Raw genomic sequence first — 19,671 nt, forward strand, 5'->3', positions numbered from 1 at the left:
TTACTTATTTTTATTTCACTGAGTAGAAATTAAATATAACACAATGTATAATAGTGCTAAAAGTAAACTACTTAGTATTTCACACACAAAGTATAAAACAAAGGTGTACAATCGCCCTCGAGTAGGGAAATTGTAGTTGAGAAAATTTAACGATCTATGCCAGTGAAAGCGAATCAAATCGAAAGGCCAACTCACCCTGTCTCCGCTCGGCGAACAGCTGGTCGGTACCGACTCTCCTCGATGGCGGGCTGGTGCTGGAGACGTCGCGGTGAGGGCCTTGATCACCTCAATCGACAATTTTAGCGAGTTTTTGATTTTCGCGACGAACGAGCTTGCGCACAGGACAATGAGCAGGAATTCAAAAATACCTAAATATATACCTAAACTAAAGTGAGTATGGTGTCCGGATCGATCAAAAGGTCTACACTAAAAGTGTCGCGTCTAGGTGGTCAAGTCTTACTCTATGACACGGTTCGCTTCACGCGCATGCGCCTCGCGCTGCCGCCGCTGCCGGTCGGCGCACAGAATATGTTCGAGTTGTCATTTCTAGTACGTAGTACATAGTACTTCAATGCTCTGTATATAATAAAGCGGGTGAGAAAAGTAGTGATTCGATTGAAATCGTTGCTCCTCCCTAGCATCATTAAAAAAAAACCATGAAAACTGTGAGTGTACGGCTTAAAAAGTTTGTTAAGTTGGCTAACCTTATAGTGAAAAATATTTGATAGTCTGTGCGATGTTTTGACATTTATTCAAACCGGATTTAAACGTTGAACTATTGAATTTGTGAATACGTTACTATTGACTAAAATAAAAACATCGTACACTTAAATACATCATATATTTCTCTGTAATGGTTGACCAGACTTAATTTAAGATATAAGAATAAGCATAAAAGAATACAATGATTTCCGTACTACGTGAAAACATGGAGGACATTCGCATTGGAAAGATCGACGACTGTAAGTGTTTTTACTTTACTACAATGTTGTCAATATTATAACTCTTTATTTTGAAAACGCAATAGTTCATGAGTACTTACAACAGGTGACACAGATATGAGAAAAACTGGTCAAGAAATGGATGTGATTAGACAAAGGACTGTGGCGTACGAGTACCTTTGCCGGCTGGAGGAAGCCAAGACATGGATGGAAGCATGTTTGAAAGAGAAATTACCTCCGACTACTGAGTTCGAGGAAAACCTGCGCAATGGTGTATATTTAGCCAAATTGGGGAATTTTATTGCACCTGAATCACTCCCCCTGAAGAAAATTTATGACATTGATCAGAGGCGTTATAAGGTAAGAAATATCATTCTCATGTGTAAACCAAGTTGCAATACTATATACCCATATTTGTTTTAAGATACAAAATGCCACAAGTTGACAGATAGTAAGTGATTGATTACCATTGCCCTTGGATGCCAGTAAGACAAGTGGGGTTGTAAGTGTGTTTCAGGCTTTTAAGATAGGACAAAATTCACAGGATGGTTCAAGGTGGGTTGGTGGACATATAATGAGCAATGGTTAGATAGATAAATAGATATAGGACATTCTTACACAGATTGACCCAAGTCCCACGGTAAGCTCATGAAGGCCTGGGTTGTGGATACTCAGACAACAATATATATAATATACAAATACTTATATACATAGAAAACATCCATGACTCAGGAACAAATATCTGTGCTCATCACACAAATAAATGGGATTCGAACTCGGGACCGCGGCGTAGCAGGCAGGGTCACTACACGCTGGGCCAGACCGGTCATCAAATGGTCATCAATGGTTAAGCATTAATAAGGTCATTTAAAAAAACTGTTTATTTAAAAGAAAAAAAAATAACTTTTTACACCGGCTTATCTGGCAGGCAATCATGGTCGCGCGATAAACGATAAAACAGTAGGTTGTCCCTATCGCACTTACAAATACGGCCAGATGTTTTATCATTTATTGCACAACCATACTTGCCTGCCTGATGGTGATACCTACCAAACAAGTTGTAAATTTGACATGATAGTTTTTTCTAGACCAGTCCTTTATGAGTTGGTAACACACAGTATGTCACATTTGGTGGTGTCACATACTATTAAGAAAACCATATGCTTGTTTACCACATGGTATGAATATTTTTTCTTTTCCCTAAGAGAGGGATACAAATTGCTGATAATGACAAATTATGTTAAAATCTCAAATTTTTCTTTCAGTACTTATTTGCAAAAATATTATTATATAACAGTTAGAATATTAGTTTCTCAGTTTCTCAATATGCATATGGGTATTCAGTAAGTGATAGTATTTTTTTCTCATTACAGGTTATGGGTTTGCAGTTTAAACACACAGACAATATAAATATGTTCCTGCAAGTTTTAAGAAAAACTGAACTTCCTGTTGTAAGTATTGATAATTATAACTCTTGCATATACTAGATAAACACTGGTTTATGGTCGATTTCATAAACAGAATATTTAAAATATTGTAAACACTGAGAGAAAACTAGGCCTTTGAGATTTTTAATTTTTCAATATTTCAATTGAGTTTCGTTTATTAAACTGGGTATTGGGATACAGGCGTGATTGTATGTATGTAAATTGGGTATTTTTTTAAAGCTTTGAAAAAAATTCTGGTTTATTATTAAAGTGTACATTTAATGCACATGGGGTTTTAAAACACAACATTATGAGGGGCAGTAGGTTCAGGAAACAGAACTTCCGTAAGTAATAGCAATTTTTTTGAATTAGAATATGGCTGCCATAATTAACTGCCTGCTCGTTAAAATATAATAAAAATAGCTTAAATGCACTTTGAAAATTATAATGTTTGCACAAAAGCTAAAAGAAAATTTATTCTAAAACTCTGCAGTAATATCATGTTTGAGAATTTGTAAATGTAAGAGGTCAGGCTCTTACCAATTAGGTACCAGGCATTTTCTACTGTTCTCTATTGTTGTACCATACAAAAGTAAAACACCCATCATGTATTAACTAACAGTTTTGTGACTCTACATGAATATGGGACTACATCTAGATCAAGCAAACATATCTACTTAGCGTGTCAAATGAACAGTAAAATCCACTGAGTTGTCCATCTTTAATCGCAGCTTGCAGCTTTCGGGCGTCAATTTTTGTAAGTTTAAGTCAACAAAAACATTAAAAATGCCTCGTTTAATGTGATATTTAATTGCAAAACACAAAAATTATGAACACTCAAGGGCCTGAGACATATTTAAAATCATAGGCAAGTAACAACTTCAGTACATAATCTGACACACTCGGCCGCCATACAAAAATGAACTGTTTCTTCTATTTAAATCTAAATCTGTGGACCACATAGAGCAGATGTGCTTGGCTGAGGCAGGATACTCGGCCGAAGAAAACACGCGCGCTGCCTCTGCTGAGCACATTGGGAGGCGTCATGGTAAAATACTCGCGATCCTTTGACGTCCCATATTCACGGCAATGTGGGTTTTGTGGTAAAGACTTTCAATCCCTTATCTTGCAAGAAAAAAAACCGGTCAAGAGCGTGTCGGGCCACGCTCAGTGTAGGGTTCCGTAGTTTTCCGTATTTTTCTCAAAAACTACTGAACCTATCAAGTTCAAAACAATTTTCCTAGAAAGTCTTTGTAAAGTTCTACTTTTGTGATTTTTTTCATATTTTTTAGGGTTCCGTAGCCAAAATGGCAAAAACGGAACCCTTATAGTTTCGTCATGTCCGTCTGTCCGTCTGTCCGTCTGTCCGTCTGTCCGTCTGTCACAGCCGATTTACTCGGAAACTATAAGTACTACAGTGATGAAATTTGATGGGAATATGTGTTGTATGAACCGCTACAAAATTATGACACTAAATAGTAAAAAAAAAGAATTGGGGGTGGGGCCCCCATATGTAACTGAGGGATGAAAATTTTTTTTTCGATGTACATACCCGTGTGGGGTATCAATGGAAAGGTCTTTTAAAATGATATAAAGTTTTCTAAAAAACATTTTTCTTAAAGTGAACGGTTTTTGAGATATCAGCTCTCAAAGTCGTAAAAAGTATGTCCCCCCCCCTCTATTTTTATAACTACGGGGTATAAAATTCTAAAAAAAATAGAGGTGATGCATGCTAATTAACTCTTTCAACGATTTTTGGTTTGATCAAAGTATCTCTTATAGTTTTTGAGATAGGTTGATTTAACTGTAATTTTGGCAGGTGTATAAATTGACATAATAAGTTTATTATATTTGCTGCTACGGAACCCTTTGTGCGCGAGCCCGACTCGCACTTGTTTAAACATATGATTCAAAAGTTAGAGGGGGGGGGGGGGGGGGGGGGGGGCGCACTTTTTTTCCTTTAGGAGCGATTATTTCCGAAAATATTAATACTATCCAAAAACGATCTTAGTAAACTCTTATTGATTTTTAAATACCTATCCAACAATATATCACATGTTGGGGTTGGAAAGAAAAAAAATATCAGCCCCCACTTTACATGTAGGGGGGGTACCCTAATAAAAGATTTATTTCCATTCTTTATTTTTGCACTTTGTTGGCGTGATTGATATACATATTGGTACCAAATTTCAGCTTTCTAGTGGAAGCGGACGGACGGACGGACGGACGGACGGACGGACGGACGGACGGACAGACAAACAGACATGGCGAAACTATAAGGGTTCCTAGTTGACTACGGAACCCTAAAAATGGGAGATTGGAGTCCCTCATCAACCCCATCACCTCTCTGGGTCAGAGGGGATTGGACATTTACTACATCTTAAAAAGACATTTCTACAATGGCAGTTTTAGTAGGATATTGACTCGCTAGGCTGCTCGCTATTTATCAACTCACCTTTTAAATACATAATTGCAAATACGTTTTTTTTTCATCAGACGTTCCAACCTGAAACAACAGACATCTACGATAAAAAGAACATCCCACGGTTAATATACTGCATACATGCGTTAAGTACCCATTTGTTCAAACTTGGGAAAGCACCTCTCATTCAAGATGTGTATGGAAAAGCTGTATTTACAGGTAAAATTTCAAGTGGTTATACATTCTTTCATCATAATTTTTCTTATATTGGTAAATTTAGTGAAATTTAATTGAATTGTGATTTTTTAGATGAAGAACTTGACACAGTCTCCAAAGACCTACAAAGATGTGAGCATCCAATGCCTATGTTTCAAAAAATCAATGGTATATTATCAAAAAATAATGTAGATGACAACCAAGGCATACATAAAGCTGTAATCGAACTAAATAAACTGTTGGACAGTCATAAACCAATAACTTCTGCCTTATTGAATCCACAACTCAAGTTAAAATATGTTCAAAATCGTCTTATGGATGAATATAAAAAGGTATTGAAGGCTGCTAAACATGAAAAATTGCAGGCCGCCCATAACCACTCCCTCAATGATAGTTATATCCCTGACGAGTATGATGAAGTGCTTACCATTGTAGAAATACAAGGACATATAACTGCCACCAATTACAAATTTCTTTGGAAGAAACTGTGCTCCACTTCAGACGATAACGACATTAATAACTTGCATAAGATCTTCAGTGAATCTTGGGTAAAAGTAAAGGACTATAAGCCAGAAAACTTGGATTTTTACTGTGATGTTGTGAAAGAAATAATTGAAAGTAATAAAGATGTCGAAGTTGAAAGCATCACTAATTGGCACAAAATATTTCAAAATGTAATTAATGAAGGTAATCGAAAATCAATTGAACATGGAGATCATAAAACTGCTATAGCTAAAGTTAATAATGCTTTGGATGAGGGCAACTGTGAAGACTTGTATAAAGCATTGACAAATCCTAATCTAGAACTGAATATAAAGGTAGATAAGTATGCCATACCACTGATGTTTGAAGAAATGAAGCTGGAGAAGTTTGAACTCGAGAAAAACTTGAACGAGAGTGAAATAGCCGCATCCGTGTCGTATTTGACTGCAATTGCGGCAGTTTCTCAGTCTGTGGAGAGGGGGGACGAGTCTGCTCTTTGGAAGACATTGACTTTGAAGCAGGTGCACCTCGAGGGGCTGCGGCCGCACTGCCGCCGCCGCTACCTGTCGGCGCTCATGACCGCGCTGCAGGTCAAAGTGAGGGAACAGTGCGCTTGCCCATTACTGACGCTAGAGGACATAAGAGACACTATTGAAATGGTCAATTTGGAGGATGACGACAATGAAGAATTAGTGGCAGTAATTGAGAGAATTAACAAAACAGTATCTGATGACAATGTGGAGGCACTTATGCCTCTTCTAAAAAGTGCTTATTTGAAGATACCGGCTCCTTTACATAAAGAGGAGAAACATCTATATTTAAGAATGTTGAAGAAAAAGTACATGCATAAAGATTCACGAAATCTTTGGCTTGATGACATTGTCGATACTATCTATGAAGTGAATGATGAATCTTCAAAGGTGAAAGACTTGACTGATACTTTAGTTCAGTTAAACTCAGCAGTCTTGAAAAATAATGTTGATGAATTTTGGGAGGCTCTGTTATCGCCTATTTTCTCTAATTTGATGGTAGACAGCGCATGTAAGAATGTGTATTTTCAGACGTTTACTAAGGCATTGAAGAAACGCGGGCACTATATCTGCCCTTGGATAGTGTGTCACACAGATGCAGGGAATACTGTTTACATAGACATAGAGTCTTACATACAGCTGGACCACTCCGAAAGATTTTGTACCGTACGCGCGCTACTTCAGCCGAAAGGATGTAAAAAGCCTTGTAGACAAAACAAATAAACATCATATCAATAAATACAAACAAGTCATCATAGAAAAATCAATCGTAACACTTCAGGCATATTGCCGAGGGTATTTGTTCAGGAAGAATTTACACCAGAGGTTCAACTTATTCAAGGATAACGAAATATTTATTATCAAAATACAAGCGTGGTGGAGAAGTAAAATTATTCAAAGAAAGTATAGGACAATGATTAAACTGAAGACTATTGAGGCTAAATTGCGGAAAGAACGAAAACAAAATCCTATGGCTTGGTATAAAATTCAGGTAGGTAACTACTAACCTAACTATAATTTACGGCTATTTGGCCGTGTCAGTGCTTTTGATTAAAATTAATTGTTGATTTTGGGTATATTACTAACTATACAGAAATATATGTTTAAAAGAATAAATATTTTCTTACAGGAGCATAAAATAATAAAGATTCAAGCTCTGTGGAGAGGTCGCAGAGCTCGACAGGCGTTTGCCTCATTATTCCACTCTCCCAACCCACAACTGAAGGTAGTCAAGAGATTCATTCCCTTATTAGACTTTTCGACGGAAGACTACGACCGAGAGATCGAACTCCAAAGTTTAAAAGCTGAAGTTGTACAGTCTATCAGGAAAAATCAAGAGCTGTCCAAGCAAATTGACGACATGGATTTAAAAATAGGTCTCCTAGTCCAAAATAGGATTGCGCTACAAGAAGTAGCCGCGCATGGATTGAAACTTAACAACTTGGTGAAACACAATTCCATGACTAAACTTGTTTTACAAAATCAGGGCAAAGGCACTCTGATGACGGTTTCCTCTGCTGTTAAAGGCTTGAAATCTCTTACAAAAGAATGTAAAAGACTTTTAGATGGCTACCAACATTTGTTTTATGAGTTACAAACGAACCCCACCTATCTGTCCAAACTACTTTTTTGTATACCTCAAAACAAGACAAATTTCTTTGTGCAGAATGTTGTTCTGAGTCTTTATAATTTCGGGGCGTACCCTAGAGACGAATATTTGCTGCTCAAGTTGTTTAGATTTACTTTGGAGGAAGAAATAAGCTGCAAAGTCGTGAAACCCTTTGATATAATAGCCTCGACGCCACTGGTGCTCAAGATGGCAGTGGGCCTATCTAGACAATTATCTGGATTAAATAGCCTACAAACTATTATTGGTCCCCTTGTTGAAAGGATGCTGAAGGATAAGGATTTGAACATAGAAACTGGGCCTGTAGAGATTTATAAAGCGTGGAGGAATGAAACAGAAATGAAGACTGGTGAAATCTCGTAAGTTGATCGCTATCAAGTACCCGTTTTAATCTAAATAAAACTTTTAATTACTTAATTTGTTTAGTTTATACATTGGAAATTGGATTGTTATTACATATTTTGACCAATGAAATATCCGAAATTTCTCCAATGGGTTATTGACCAAATATTATCCTTTTCTAGGAAGCTGCCTTACACGGTAACTCAAGAAGAAGCCCTAACATATCCTGAAGTCAAAACTCGTCTTGAAAGTGCCCTTACCCAACTGAAATCGATTGTGACAATGTTCTTGGACAAAATAACCAACTCCACCGAACTCCTGCCTTTCTGTATTACCTACATGGCCCGAGTTCTACACAGATCTTTGACCTCTAAGTTTCCTCATACTCCTGAGAAAGATATTCTGAAGGTATTGTATACAATTATAGTTTACAGGTTTGTAGTTTAAAATAAGATAGCATATCACGTGTGCAACGCGCGGCTTCAGTTCAATATCAAATATAACAAACGTCTTGCATTCCGATCAGGTTACTTTGCCCTGCCAGCGTGACATTCAAAGGTATAAGGCGTTCATTCGATCGATTATAAACGCGATCTTCCCATTGGATGTGGATCCACACGCCGCTCGAAGATCAAACGGCGGACGGAATATCGATTTTACTATAAATTAGCACTGATAGTAATGTTTCAATATTTCTTTCCTGGCGCCAATCGCGTTACTACGGGCAAATATGCTAGCTACGCCTGATCTTACTATCAATGGTTATTGTAGTTGATACATTGTTATTTAAATATTGTAACACTTGCATTATTTTTAAGGTAATTGGAAATTTGGTGTACTACCAATTCCTCAACGCAGCAATAGTGGCGCCTGACGCGTTTCACATCATCAACATGCCGAACGGAGCCGGCCTCACTACGGATCAGCGGAAGAACTTGGCATCGGTTGCGAAGATACTACACTTTTCGGCTGCCAAGAAAGGGGTTTGTACGACACACTATTCCGAAAACAACTTGCCTACTCAATTTATTAGGGTTTAATGTTTCCCACCACCAAGTTTGGTAGGGGTTGTGGTGACCTACACCTACATAGGTACGTTTACCCCTTTCTCAGAAATCGGCAGAAATGGAAGGTGACACTTTGACATAGGAAAAAAAAAATAGTGCTTTCTCTGCAGCTACTCTTTCAGAAAGTTCCATTGGACTCTCCTTAGTGGGACTCAACGAACAAATCTCCAAATCAATAATTGTGTACACAAAATTGCTTTCTTCTAATATTTTGAATGTTGAGTTCTTTGATCCCACATGTTCTGAGCGCGCATAAAACTAGAGTTTTAGAGACCATTATTTGATGACGATTTGATTATTGACGACCAGCCTGGCTCATTCGGTAGTGACCCTGCCTGCTAAACTGCGGTTCTGGGTTCGAATCCCGATCCGTAAGGGCATTGTGTGATGAGACTGATGAGCACAAATATTTGTTCCTGAGTCATGGATGTTTTCTATGTATATAAGTATGTTTTATCTATTTAAGTATATATATCGTCGCTTAGCACCTATAGTACAAGCTTTGCTTAGTTTTTACACATTATTTTTACACTACACTACGTCGGTGGCAAACAAGCTTACGGTAGTTACGGTCCGCCGTCCATAAGGTGTCCCCAATATTTATTTATTAAGGTCATTGTCTAATGGAGTCACAGTAGACAATGACCTTAAATTTTGTGGAGCACCATTTTTTATTCGTTCACGCTAAGCCGAGGTACTCGAGGTAGACATGATAATGCTACGAGAAATGGAGTAGCTGTGCAATTGTGCCAAAGTCGCACGTAGAAGCTGCCATTGAGTTGACTAGACACCGACGATAGTGTGGAGGGACCCTTTGTGTAAAATCTGAGTGGACGCTCCGTCGGCGGGGCGTCTGAACGTCGACTTAGGAAATAAAATACAAGTTTCTTTGTTTGACATGCACGCCTCACGCCCGCCCCTCTGCATACTCAGGCCTTACACGTACTTACATGAATCGAAATAAAATACAAGTTTCATTAAATTTTGTTTACAGTTCGGCGAAGCACGCCTCACGCCCGCCCCTCTGCATCCTATGAGCGTGCACTAGTTCAGGCCTTACACGTACCTACTCACATAGAATCTTTTTACAGTTCGGCGCAGAATCCAGCCACCTCCGTTGCCTGAACCCTTTCATCGTGCACTGCCACGAGAGGATGAAGGAGGTGTTCCGCCGCTGCTGCCGTGGGCCTACGCTCGAAGAGTACTTCATGGTGGACGAGTACACTGAGGCCACATTGCTACATAACCCGCATATTTATATTACAGTCCAGGTATGATATTTATTACACGACTTTTACATCCTTATTGGATGGGTTTGAACCAAAAAGCTTACTTGGCAGCTGACGTGATTAGGGCCGGCGGCCTGGCCAAGGTTACAATCGCTATTTCTTCGACAACAACGCTTCTTGCCTCTATGTTAGTTCCATTGAAACGCAACTTTCAGTGTGTCACACTGAAAGTTGCGTTTCAGTCGCTACGGTGCCTAAGCGTTTCTCACCTAGTTTAGGTAATCTGATCTGATGATGCTCTCAGGATTATCTCACATAATATTAGCTGTTAGAAGTACAGTCAGTGATAAAAGCTTGAACCTGAATTTTCGTTGACAAAAATATTATACCTTCACAGGAGATCGTAGACACACACGCCCTACTCATCGAGTACCAGGACGTGTTGGCGCCGGACCCTCGCGACCGCCTCAACGAGCTGCTGGACGACCTCGGCGACGTGCCGTCCGTCGCACAACTCGCGTCCCGGGACGTCGACTCGGTAATATATCCTACTTTATAGGAGATTGTAGATATCCATTCTCATCGAGTACCAAGATGCGCTGTCGTAGGACCCAGGATGTCGATATGGTAAATTATTAAAATTCACTACTTTACGTCGAAGTCGCTATGCTTGGCTTGAGTCGGCGGCTTCTTTTTCACTCAAAGGCAAAGAATATTACCAAACGTCAACCCATATCTTTTAATCAAAAACGGTAAATCCGATCTCAAGCAAATACTTACAAGAAATATTTTAGTATTTATGGGCAAAACTTAAACAATCCCTTTTTTTTTAAGAACATGCGATATGTTTTTAGGGTTCCGTAGTCAACTAAGAACCCTTATAGTTAGGCTATGTCTGTCCGTCCGTCCGTCCGCGGATAATCTCAGTGACTTAGCACTAGAAAGCTGAAATTTGGTACCAATATGTATATCAATTACGCCGACAAAGTGGTAAAATAAAAAGTGGAAAAAATGTTTTATTACGGTACCCCCCCCACACGTAAAGTGGGGAGTGTTTTTTTTTTTCTTTTCAATCCTAAGTGCGTTTTCACATTCGTGTCGGAAGGATTTCAATAGAAAAAATCCAAAATGGCGCCTGTACTGTATGGGATATCGGTCCGTCATCCGATATCGGATCGGATAATGTGAAAACGCACTAACATGTAATATATTGTTGTATAGGTATTTAAAAATGAATAGGGGTTTCCGAAAATGATTTTTTGATATTGTTAATATATTCGGAAATAATCGCTTTAAAAGTTTAAAAAAATGTGTCCCCCCTTCCCCCTCTCCCTCTACTTTTGAACCATAAGTTTAAAAAATATGAAAAAAATCACAAAAGTAAGTAGAACTTTATAAAGACTTTCTAGGAAAATTGTTTTGAACTTGATAGGTTGAATAGTTTTTGAGAAAAACTACGGAACCCTATACTGAGCGTACCGATACGCTCTTGGCCGGTTTTTATTAATGAATGTCTTGTTATTTGTTTTAGCAACTTGGTGACTCCGTGGAAGAAAATGCGAGGTTGGAAGTGTGTCTAGCGCTCGTCAATAAGTTCCAAGCCCCGGCAGACGACATGACTGATCTGAACAAGCTGTTCATCAAAACCAAAGAATTATGCGTCGCTGTCATACCGTTCCTGAATGGTAAGTTCTCTTAATTTTTAAAAGTTACCATGCAATCATATCAAATATTAAGACGATATTGGACCATGCTACATAATAATAGTTTCTTTTTTGCTTCCTGGATAGAAATATTATAGGTAATCTTATATAGGGCATAGCTGCTGGTGTTAGCCTTTTGAACACGAAAGAATATGCCGTACCCTTTTTCCTTGACCTTTATGGAGTCCCGCGTAAATCCGCATTTTTGAAACTATTGGCTGTATCGTAGCGCCTACACCTTTAGTTCCAGGCGTCCTTAGCAAGACAGCCGACTGTGGTGGACAAAATGTAAAAAAATACATCAAATTGTATCAAATTACATTCTGCAATGTTCATAAAAGAAAATAGGGACTACTTTTTACGGCACGCAAGGAGAAGCGGTCACGTGACTTCGTCCAATTTGGTCTTCAATGCCTCTGCTACTACTAAAACTGGCCGGATTTGAGATTTTATACAAAACTGCTCGTATTCGGTAATTGTTTTTTAGTGACGGTTTTTTTAAAGTTATAAAATTATCTTTTATTATCGATATTTTGTGATTGCGGCTAGGTTTTCGTATTTCATGATTTGGAAATCATTTGATGATGGGCAAGTTTGGTTGGACTTTTCGTAATTGGTCGTTATTTTAGGTATGACTAAGATGAGTATTAGTTTCCTATATGTAAATGTGTATTGTAGAACTATTTTTATAAAGTTTGTAATCTTAATCTAATCTATATATATTCTTTATTCATGTCTTTCACCATACGTCGGCTTTACACAATCGTGGAGAGACCCCAAGACTGGCCGAGAACGAGTAGCTATCTGCTGCTCGTCTCGATCTCGCTTTTCTCGCCTTGGCTTGGAGCAGTGCCGACACTCTCGGTGACATGATCTCGACAAGTGTGTACAGCCGGCATTATAATATAAAAACATTATTATATATACATATGATGAATATTATTAATTCATTTGGCAGTCTTGTTTGTTATTCTCACGATTAATATTTTTTTCTTCAAGGTGAACATTTACTAGAAGCCGTATGCATCGGCACGACCCAAGAACAACAAGAACAATACGCAGCGAAAGTGAAAAGACGCATTTATTCCGGCCAAGCGCGGCCCGACGACGCCATGACTCTACGAGAACATATCGCTAAACTACGCAAGAACTTACAAATGCTCGAGGATGAAGGCTACGTGACTCGCGAAGATGGGTACCAAGCTTTAGTGACGTCTATAGCCCTAGATCTATGTAATAAGGGCAAGTACAGACAAGCGCAAAGAAGGGCCTTGGCGACACTTACGCGCACTAAACAAAGCTTGTACGAGAAAACTAAATATTATGAGGAAAAATGTAAATCTTATGACGAGTACATCAGGTCGTGTCTCGCAAATCTTCACGCTGGTAAAAGGTAAGTCTCAATTATATAGAGATCAAGATTTTCGAAGTAGTGTTTCTGTTTTGGTTCCACAATGTAGGCATAGTATAGACCTACGTAAATGTAATGTCATTTTGTTCTACATTTGCTGGTTTCATTTTTTAATTATCTACTTTTGAGGATATGGTGGTCAGGTCAGGACCTAGCATAATACCTCAAAGAATCAACCACAAAATACTGTGGATTTTGCAAAAAATAATAACGATTATTGAAAATAAGGTTCCAAACTCATGGTTTGATAATATTTTATTTCAGGAGTGTCCACGCTTGTCTAAGAAGATCCGGAAAAGACATCCAAAAGTTAAAATCGAAGCTAACAATCAAATATTCAGGTGCCAAGTTATTGGAGCGCGGAGTCCTACTAGAAATCGACGGCTTGCCGCCTTCTCAGTTCAAAAACGTACAATTCGAAATAACGCCCACCGACCACAATGGAGTATTCACGGTAAAAGGAAAATTCATGGGAGTAGAAATGGAGTCCATTGAAGTAGACATACAAGATTTACTACAAAAACAGTATGAGGGTTGTGCGGTTATGGATATGTTCGGGAAAGCTAAGATCAATGTGAATCTTCTAATATTCTTACTGAATAGCAAGTTCTATGGTAAATCTTAAATTTTAGAATTAATGAGATAATAATAATGAGTTAATGACGTGATACTTATATTTTGATCGTATTCATCATGACATGATTTAATCACATTTAATTATTTTCATCACATTAATGAATTATCACATTTTTAATTTCTAGTTATATTGTACCTGTGTTAGAATTTATAAGCTTGTTTTTATTGTTTATCATTGGTTAAGTGATCAAATCGTAAGCGCAGAGAAAATTTACAGCCTGTGCTTTTAAACACTGATCACATGTTTTACCCTAAATAATAATAAATCGTTTCTTTTAATCACGTGGGACAACGCTAAGACTTTAGTGGCATAGTATTACTCTGCCATCGCGTACATCGTTCATGACATGTCGTTAGCCAAAGGTGAAGCGACATCTCGCGTGCGGCGGTAATAGTACGAGTACGATGTTGTGGTTTTCCATATCGTTGTCCAAAACTCCGATACGCAACGAATCGCGTCTACTTACAACAAAAATCCATGTAGGGGTATGGCGCCGCGCACCGGTTTTTTGTTCTGATACAGGAAATATAGTGCGAAATGTAACAACTACCTTCGTTTTTGCTGCATTGAGAGTTTCTACAGTACCAAGTTAGAAATCGCTACACCTGACGTCGCAGTGTAATAAGTGCCTTACACGCTGAAGTAGGTACTTATACGGCCTTCGGCGTATCTAATATTCAAACCCCCTTATTTACTAAAGTTGACATGCCATCATACCATACGTTGGAAAGGGACAAATGATTCATTATTAGCGGCTTAATAACATTTAGTAAACGTTTATTTCACGCAACAACACTTGTGAGAATATGACATTCACACAACACGGGTTTTGATAGAAGCATCAGAAGCGCTGGCAGAGCCGCCGGCACTCGGCGCCGGTTTATAAAGGTTCGCATTGCACACAGTAAAATAATTAACAGTGGCATTTTATTCCGCCAGGCGGCGCCTGTGCAAGTGCAAAGGCATAGGCATGTCACTGTTATTCATATGTAAGAGAGAAAAAAATATAATCTCGCTCTCACATATGAAATTCTTTATCTGTGCAATGGACTGATAAGGTGGCGCCATCTGTCATAACATAAACATTTGAGTGTGCCTACATATTTAATGTAGCTATAAGTGTAGATACTTATACTTACATAATATTGGTATCTAAAGGGGGTTCTGCAGTGACAAATTGACAATTCTACGTCGATAGGTGTGGGGAGACACTTAAAGCCTCCGCCACACATAAAGCGTTTTGATAGCGTAGCGCAATGATAGCGGTGCGCCGGACGTACGCTGGCGTTCCGCACGCAATCCGCGCGCATTCCGCTCGCAATCTGCGCTCGTTAGTTCCCATCGGCGTCCGCTGCGCGCAAGTCGCGCAACGCCAGCGTTCATCCGGCGCACCGCTGTCAATGCGCTCCGCTGACGCTCCGCCTACGCTCTCAAAACGCGCATGTGTGGCCGAGCTTTAAGAGTTCGTCGCTAGTGATTAGTTAAGTAGGGATGTACCGACTAGTCGGGAAAGCCGACTATACGGCCATATATGTAGTCGGCGATTAGTCGGCGACTAGTCGGCAAAAAAGACCGATTAAGTCGGCAAAAAAGACCGATTAGTCAGCACTTGATGAGTGATGGGAAAACAGTACAAAAATAAATTAACGGATGATTTATGGTTGTATTATGTACGTATTCGTTGTGCCTTTGTTAGTCAAAAGAACAAATATCTGTAATCATCACAGAAATAAATGTCCTATCTAAGATTATCGGTTTCATAGGCAGAAACACTATCTATTTCAAGCTGAACAATGGAAAATATGAAAAGCGCGAAGAAACCAAAAATGTAATTCAAAAATTCTGGTTAATTTAGTCGAAAATTATGTTCTGGCCGACTAGCCGAATAGTCGGCCGACTAATCGGCCACCCAAGCGCCGACTAGTCGGTAGTCGGCCTAGTCGGCCAAATAACTAGTCGGTACATCTCTAGTTTTTAATATTAATAGCTTTAACATATTGTTACATTTAAGAATATTGATAAATTCAAAAAGTTCAATACTCCTTTTACAATAATATAACTTATACAAACCAAATAATTATTCCAGTATTGTTATTGAACCAAATGATTTTGATTTATTTATTATTCATTTCATTAATTCGTAAATATATTGAGAAAATGTGTTTTTACTAACCTACATTACACGTAATTGACATTCGGATGATTGTAATTGTTTTTTCGCGTTACTAATGTTAATTTAAGGAAACAAAGTGGTCTGATTACTTTCTCGAATACACTGTAAAACTCCTTGACTTTAATTTTATCTTTTATGTACTTTTCAATAAACGAGGCTAACACATCATTATATTTTATTAAATATCTGGGCAACCGAGCTTCGCTCGGTTCTGTTTCGTATCCTTGACATGTGTCGCCATCTAGTTCAAAAATGAATAGTACCTACATCGAGCGAAAGAATTCTCAGCCTTAAGAGGGCTTTCGTGTTAAAAATAGTGAAATCGCAACCGAGCGCTCGATCATACCGTGTGTGGTATCAAATTAAAGGGCTTTGCGAGTAGTTTATAAATATATATCACATTATAGGACTTTTTCCAGCCTTAACAACATTAGAGAAAAACAACTACTCCAGTCACGAGATGGCGCGCATTTCGACTAAAACTATCACAAAAACTCAAATAGTGTATTTTTCTATTCGTTTTAGCCTTGACCTGTGTCGCCATCTAGTGTTTGCAATAAATAGTACTTACATCGACCGAAAGAATTCTGTCTTAACAGTACAACTACTGCACACGAGATGGCGCGCGAAGAAAAACGCATGAAAACTCGAAAATTCGCGTTTTCCGGGACCTAAGGATAAGTTAGACCGATTTTTCACCCCCAAAAACCCATAACAAATTTCTGCGAAATCGTTAGAGCGGTTTCCGAGATCGTCAGTGTAAATAAATATATATATAAATAAATAAATAAATATACAAGAATTGTTCGTTTAAAAGTATAAGATAAGATATGTTCATGTATTGGTGACCCCGAATGAGGTAATTCATAAATTATATCACACATAGGTAGTTTGTTTGTTTTATTTGTCAATTAAAAAAGTCAACATATAACACGTTTTCGTGTCCGAGTCTCCCATAAAGGTGTGACGTTAATCATGGAAGAACCCGAAGATGTGATAAATCTAATTAAACATAATGATTTGATTAAAAAAACACAGCATCTAGGTGTATATGGTCCAGTCGTCCCCAGTATCAAGGTATTAATGAGGCTACGTTCATATGGGGCAATTTTTGCCGTATATCGTGTACGAGATTAGGTATATCGAATATTGTAGACAGTAAAATTTGTATGGCAACTCTGTAAATCGATCACACGATTTTTTACCGTACACCGTAGGGTAGGGAGATTCTCGAAACTACTTATCGAATGCGATGCTCAGTAGCACTTATGTTTACTTGATTCATTCGCATGGACACTGGTTTCTCGTATACAACACACGTACACATATAAAGCCTGACCAGAAATATATGACTATTGTCAGGAGGGCGCTGTTACTTCTGTAATTTTCTATAATTTTTGTTACCTGTCGTGATTGTTTGCTACCTGATGGTTTGATCGGAAGATCAGCGCTGTAGTCCGAGTTCTTAACCAGATGTACAGTCCGGTCTGGCAGAAAGCATGAAACTTAGCATGTATATAGCTTATAGGTTTACCGTTACCGTTAAGTGACTACACCAGCCAGCAGTTCTGCAGCAAGGACTCGGAGGCGATGGCCACGAAAGGGAGGGAGGGACAGGGGGGCTCATCGAGCCTGCTCGGACGCACGCGCACGCATGACCCAGGTCGTCGATCAGAGGCGTATGATGCAGGACGCTAACCTCCATCCCGACGAGCCTGTGTCAAACGAGGGTGCGCATCCGGGCCTGCTCGTGTTTCCCTACCGTCTTCTGCCGCCCCTGCATGGTCAGCGGACCCTCCTGCCCGAGACACCGGTGAGCCAATAGTACAGGTGGGGAGTGTAGGGCTTGTGCAGTCAATGGGAATGGGAGTGACGGGAGTAGAAGAACCAGACCGAATACCAGCATCGTGCCCAGTTTTGGGGAAAAGAGATAAATAAATAGTGGTGTAAATATATATGAGAAAGGATAGAGACTGCGAATATGTTTACGTCATCAACTTCGAGGTGGTGTTCTGGCGTCCGGGCCACTCTCGTCAGGTTCGAACTCTGTGTCCGTCTCTGGTTGTTTATATATTTCTAGAACTTTTCTCTTGAATAGGTCCCTGTTCTGTGCAATTGATTCCCAGTATGCTTGGGTTTCGTTGGTGTATAGGGATATGTCATGGCCGAGGGAGTCCTTCCATGTGAATATGGGCCTACCTATCTTTTTTTTTTAGGTTCTCGATATTCTAGGGCCGCGCGTAGGAGATGTGGTTTCGGGCGCCTGAGGACGTGCCCGAAATAGGAAAGCCTGCGCACTTTGACAATTTTGGTGATCGTCTTGCCTTCAAGTATTTCCTGTATTTTTTTATTTGGAGGGTTATTAGATACCCCTAGCATTCCTTTCAGGATGTGCCTCTCGTATTTTCTAAGCCTTGCTCTATTGCCGCTCGTTAGGGCCATTGCCTTAAGGCCATATATCATGGAGGGGGCGAAGACCATTTTATATAATAGCCTTGCCAGCCGACGGATACAGATTCGCACTGTCGCGGTGATCTTGGTTCGATATTCGGGGAGGGCCTAATTAAACGAAGCCCGGTGGAATCAACGTTATTGCTGATACTATTGCATGAGCTGTTCAGCGAGATGGGTTCTTGTGTATCTAATGGCGTGCCAGGCCTTGTATGGCCTTTGCATGGGGTTGTTGTAGTGGCAGGTTGCATACTGAAGGCTTGGTTAGGGGTGACGTGCTTCAATATTTGATGCGTTATGATTGCCTTCTTATTTGTTGGATTTTTAAGCCGTACCGAGTCGTAGTGTTGATTGTTGTAGTACAGATGTAGGGAGCCCATGTTTTGGTACTCGTAAATGGGGGCTTTATAGTGTAATGGGGGCTGTTGGTGCGTGTGAACGTATATGTTAACCATGAAGTAACTAGTTGCAGCTAGAATGATTTCCTCCCCTCCCCAGAAACCGTCTTTAAATTGATTTTGTATATATTCATCGATAAGTTCGGCGTCAGGCGGCCAAGAGTTATTGTTGGTCCTATTGTAGTCCGCAACACTTCCGTTGAGCGCCAGTTGGATAAGGCTATCCTCTTTTTCGGTGGATAGGTGGTTCGCGAGAATCTCTCGGATTTCCTGATGATCGTATGTCCTATCCAGCACCACGTTTGATTGACCTGCTATGGCTCTATATAGACAGTTGCCGTCTTTGGGGATATTGTATATTTACATTGTGGTCTATTTAAGAAAATGTTGAATATGTGTATGGCTAGCTTTGTTGGTTAGGCGAAGAAGTGAGAAAATAAGTTTAGCTTGGCGGTGTTTTTGTATTACGTTAGTTTTATATGACGGCTGTTAATACTATTACTTGACAATGGAAAGGCTACTAATGGTACGTGATGGCTGGTATTTTGTGGAACAATGGCGCAATCTGTTGAGAGTTAACTGTATTGGCGGTTCTTAAGTTATTGCCCGCAATA

At 39.3% G+C, this 19,671-nt stretch overlaps 1 protein-coding gene across 1 annotated transcript; it reads left to right on the forward strand.

The window, feature by feature from the left end:
- The first annotated feature begins 820 nt into the window (after positions 1-820).
- LOC125225746 (ras GTPase-activating-like protein IQGAP1) lies at positions 821-15,588 on the forward strand. Its single transcript, XM_048129586.1, is given in 14 exon segments — positions 821-962; positions 1,048-1,301; positions 2,315-2,392; positions 4,865-5,009; positions 5,100-6,651; positions 6,653-7,010; positions 7,149-8,005; positions 8,171-8,396; positions 8,807-8,971; positions 10,147-10,326; positions 10,682-10,822; positions 11,816-11,969; positions 12,987-13,380; positions 13,663-15,588. Coding segments are annotated over 14 exon segments (4,923 nt in total). The 5' UTR covers positions 821-904; the 3' UTR covers positions 14,024-15,588.
- Positions 15,589-19,671: the final 4,083 nt, after the last annotated feature.

Source organism: Leguminivora glycinivorella, chromosome 4, assembly GCF_023078275.1.
Source record: "Leguminivora glycinivorella isolate SPB_JAAS2020 chromosome 4, LegGlyc_1.1, whole genome shotgun sequence".
Lineage (NCBI taxonomy): Eukaryota > Metazoa > Arthropoda > Insecta > Lepidoptera > Tortricidae > Leguminivora > Leguminivora glycinivorella.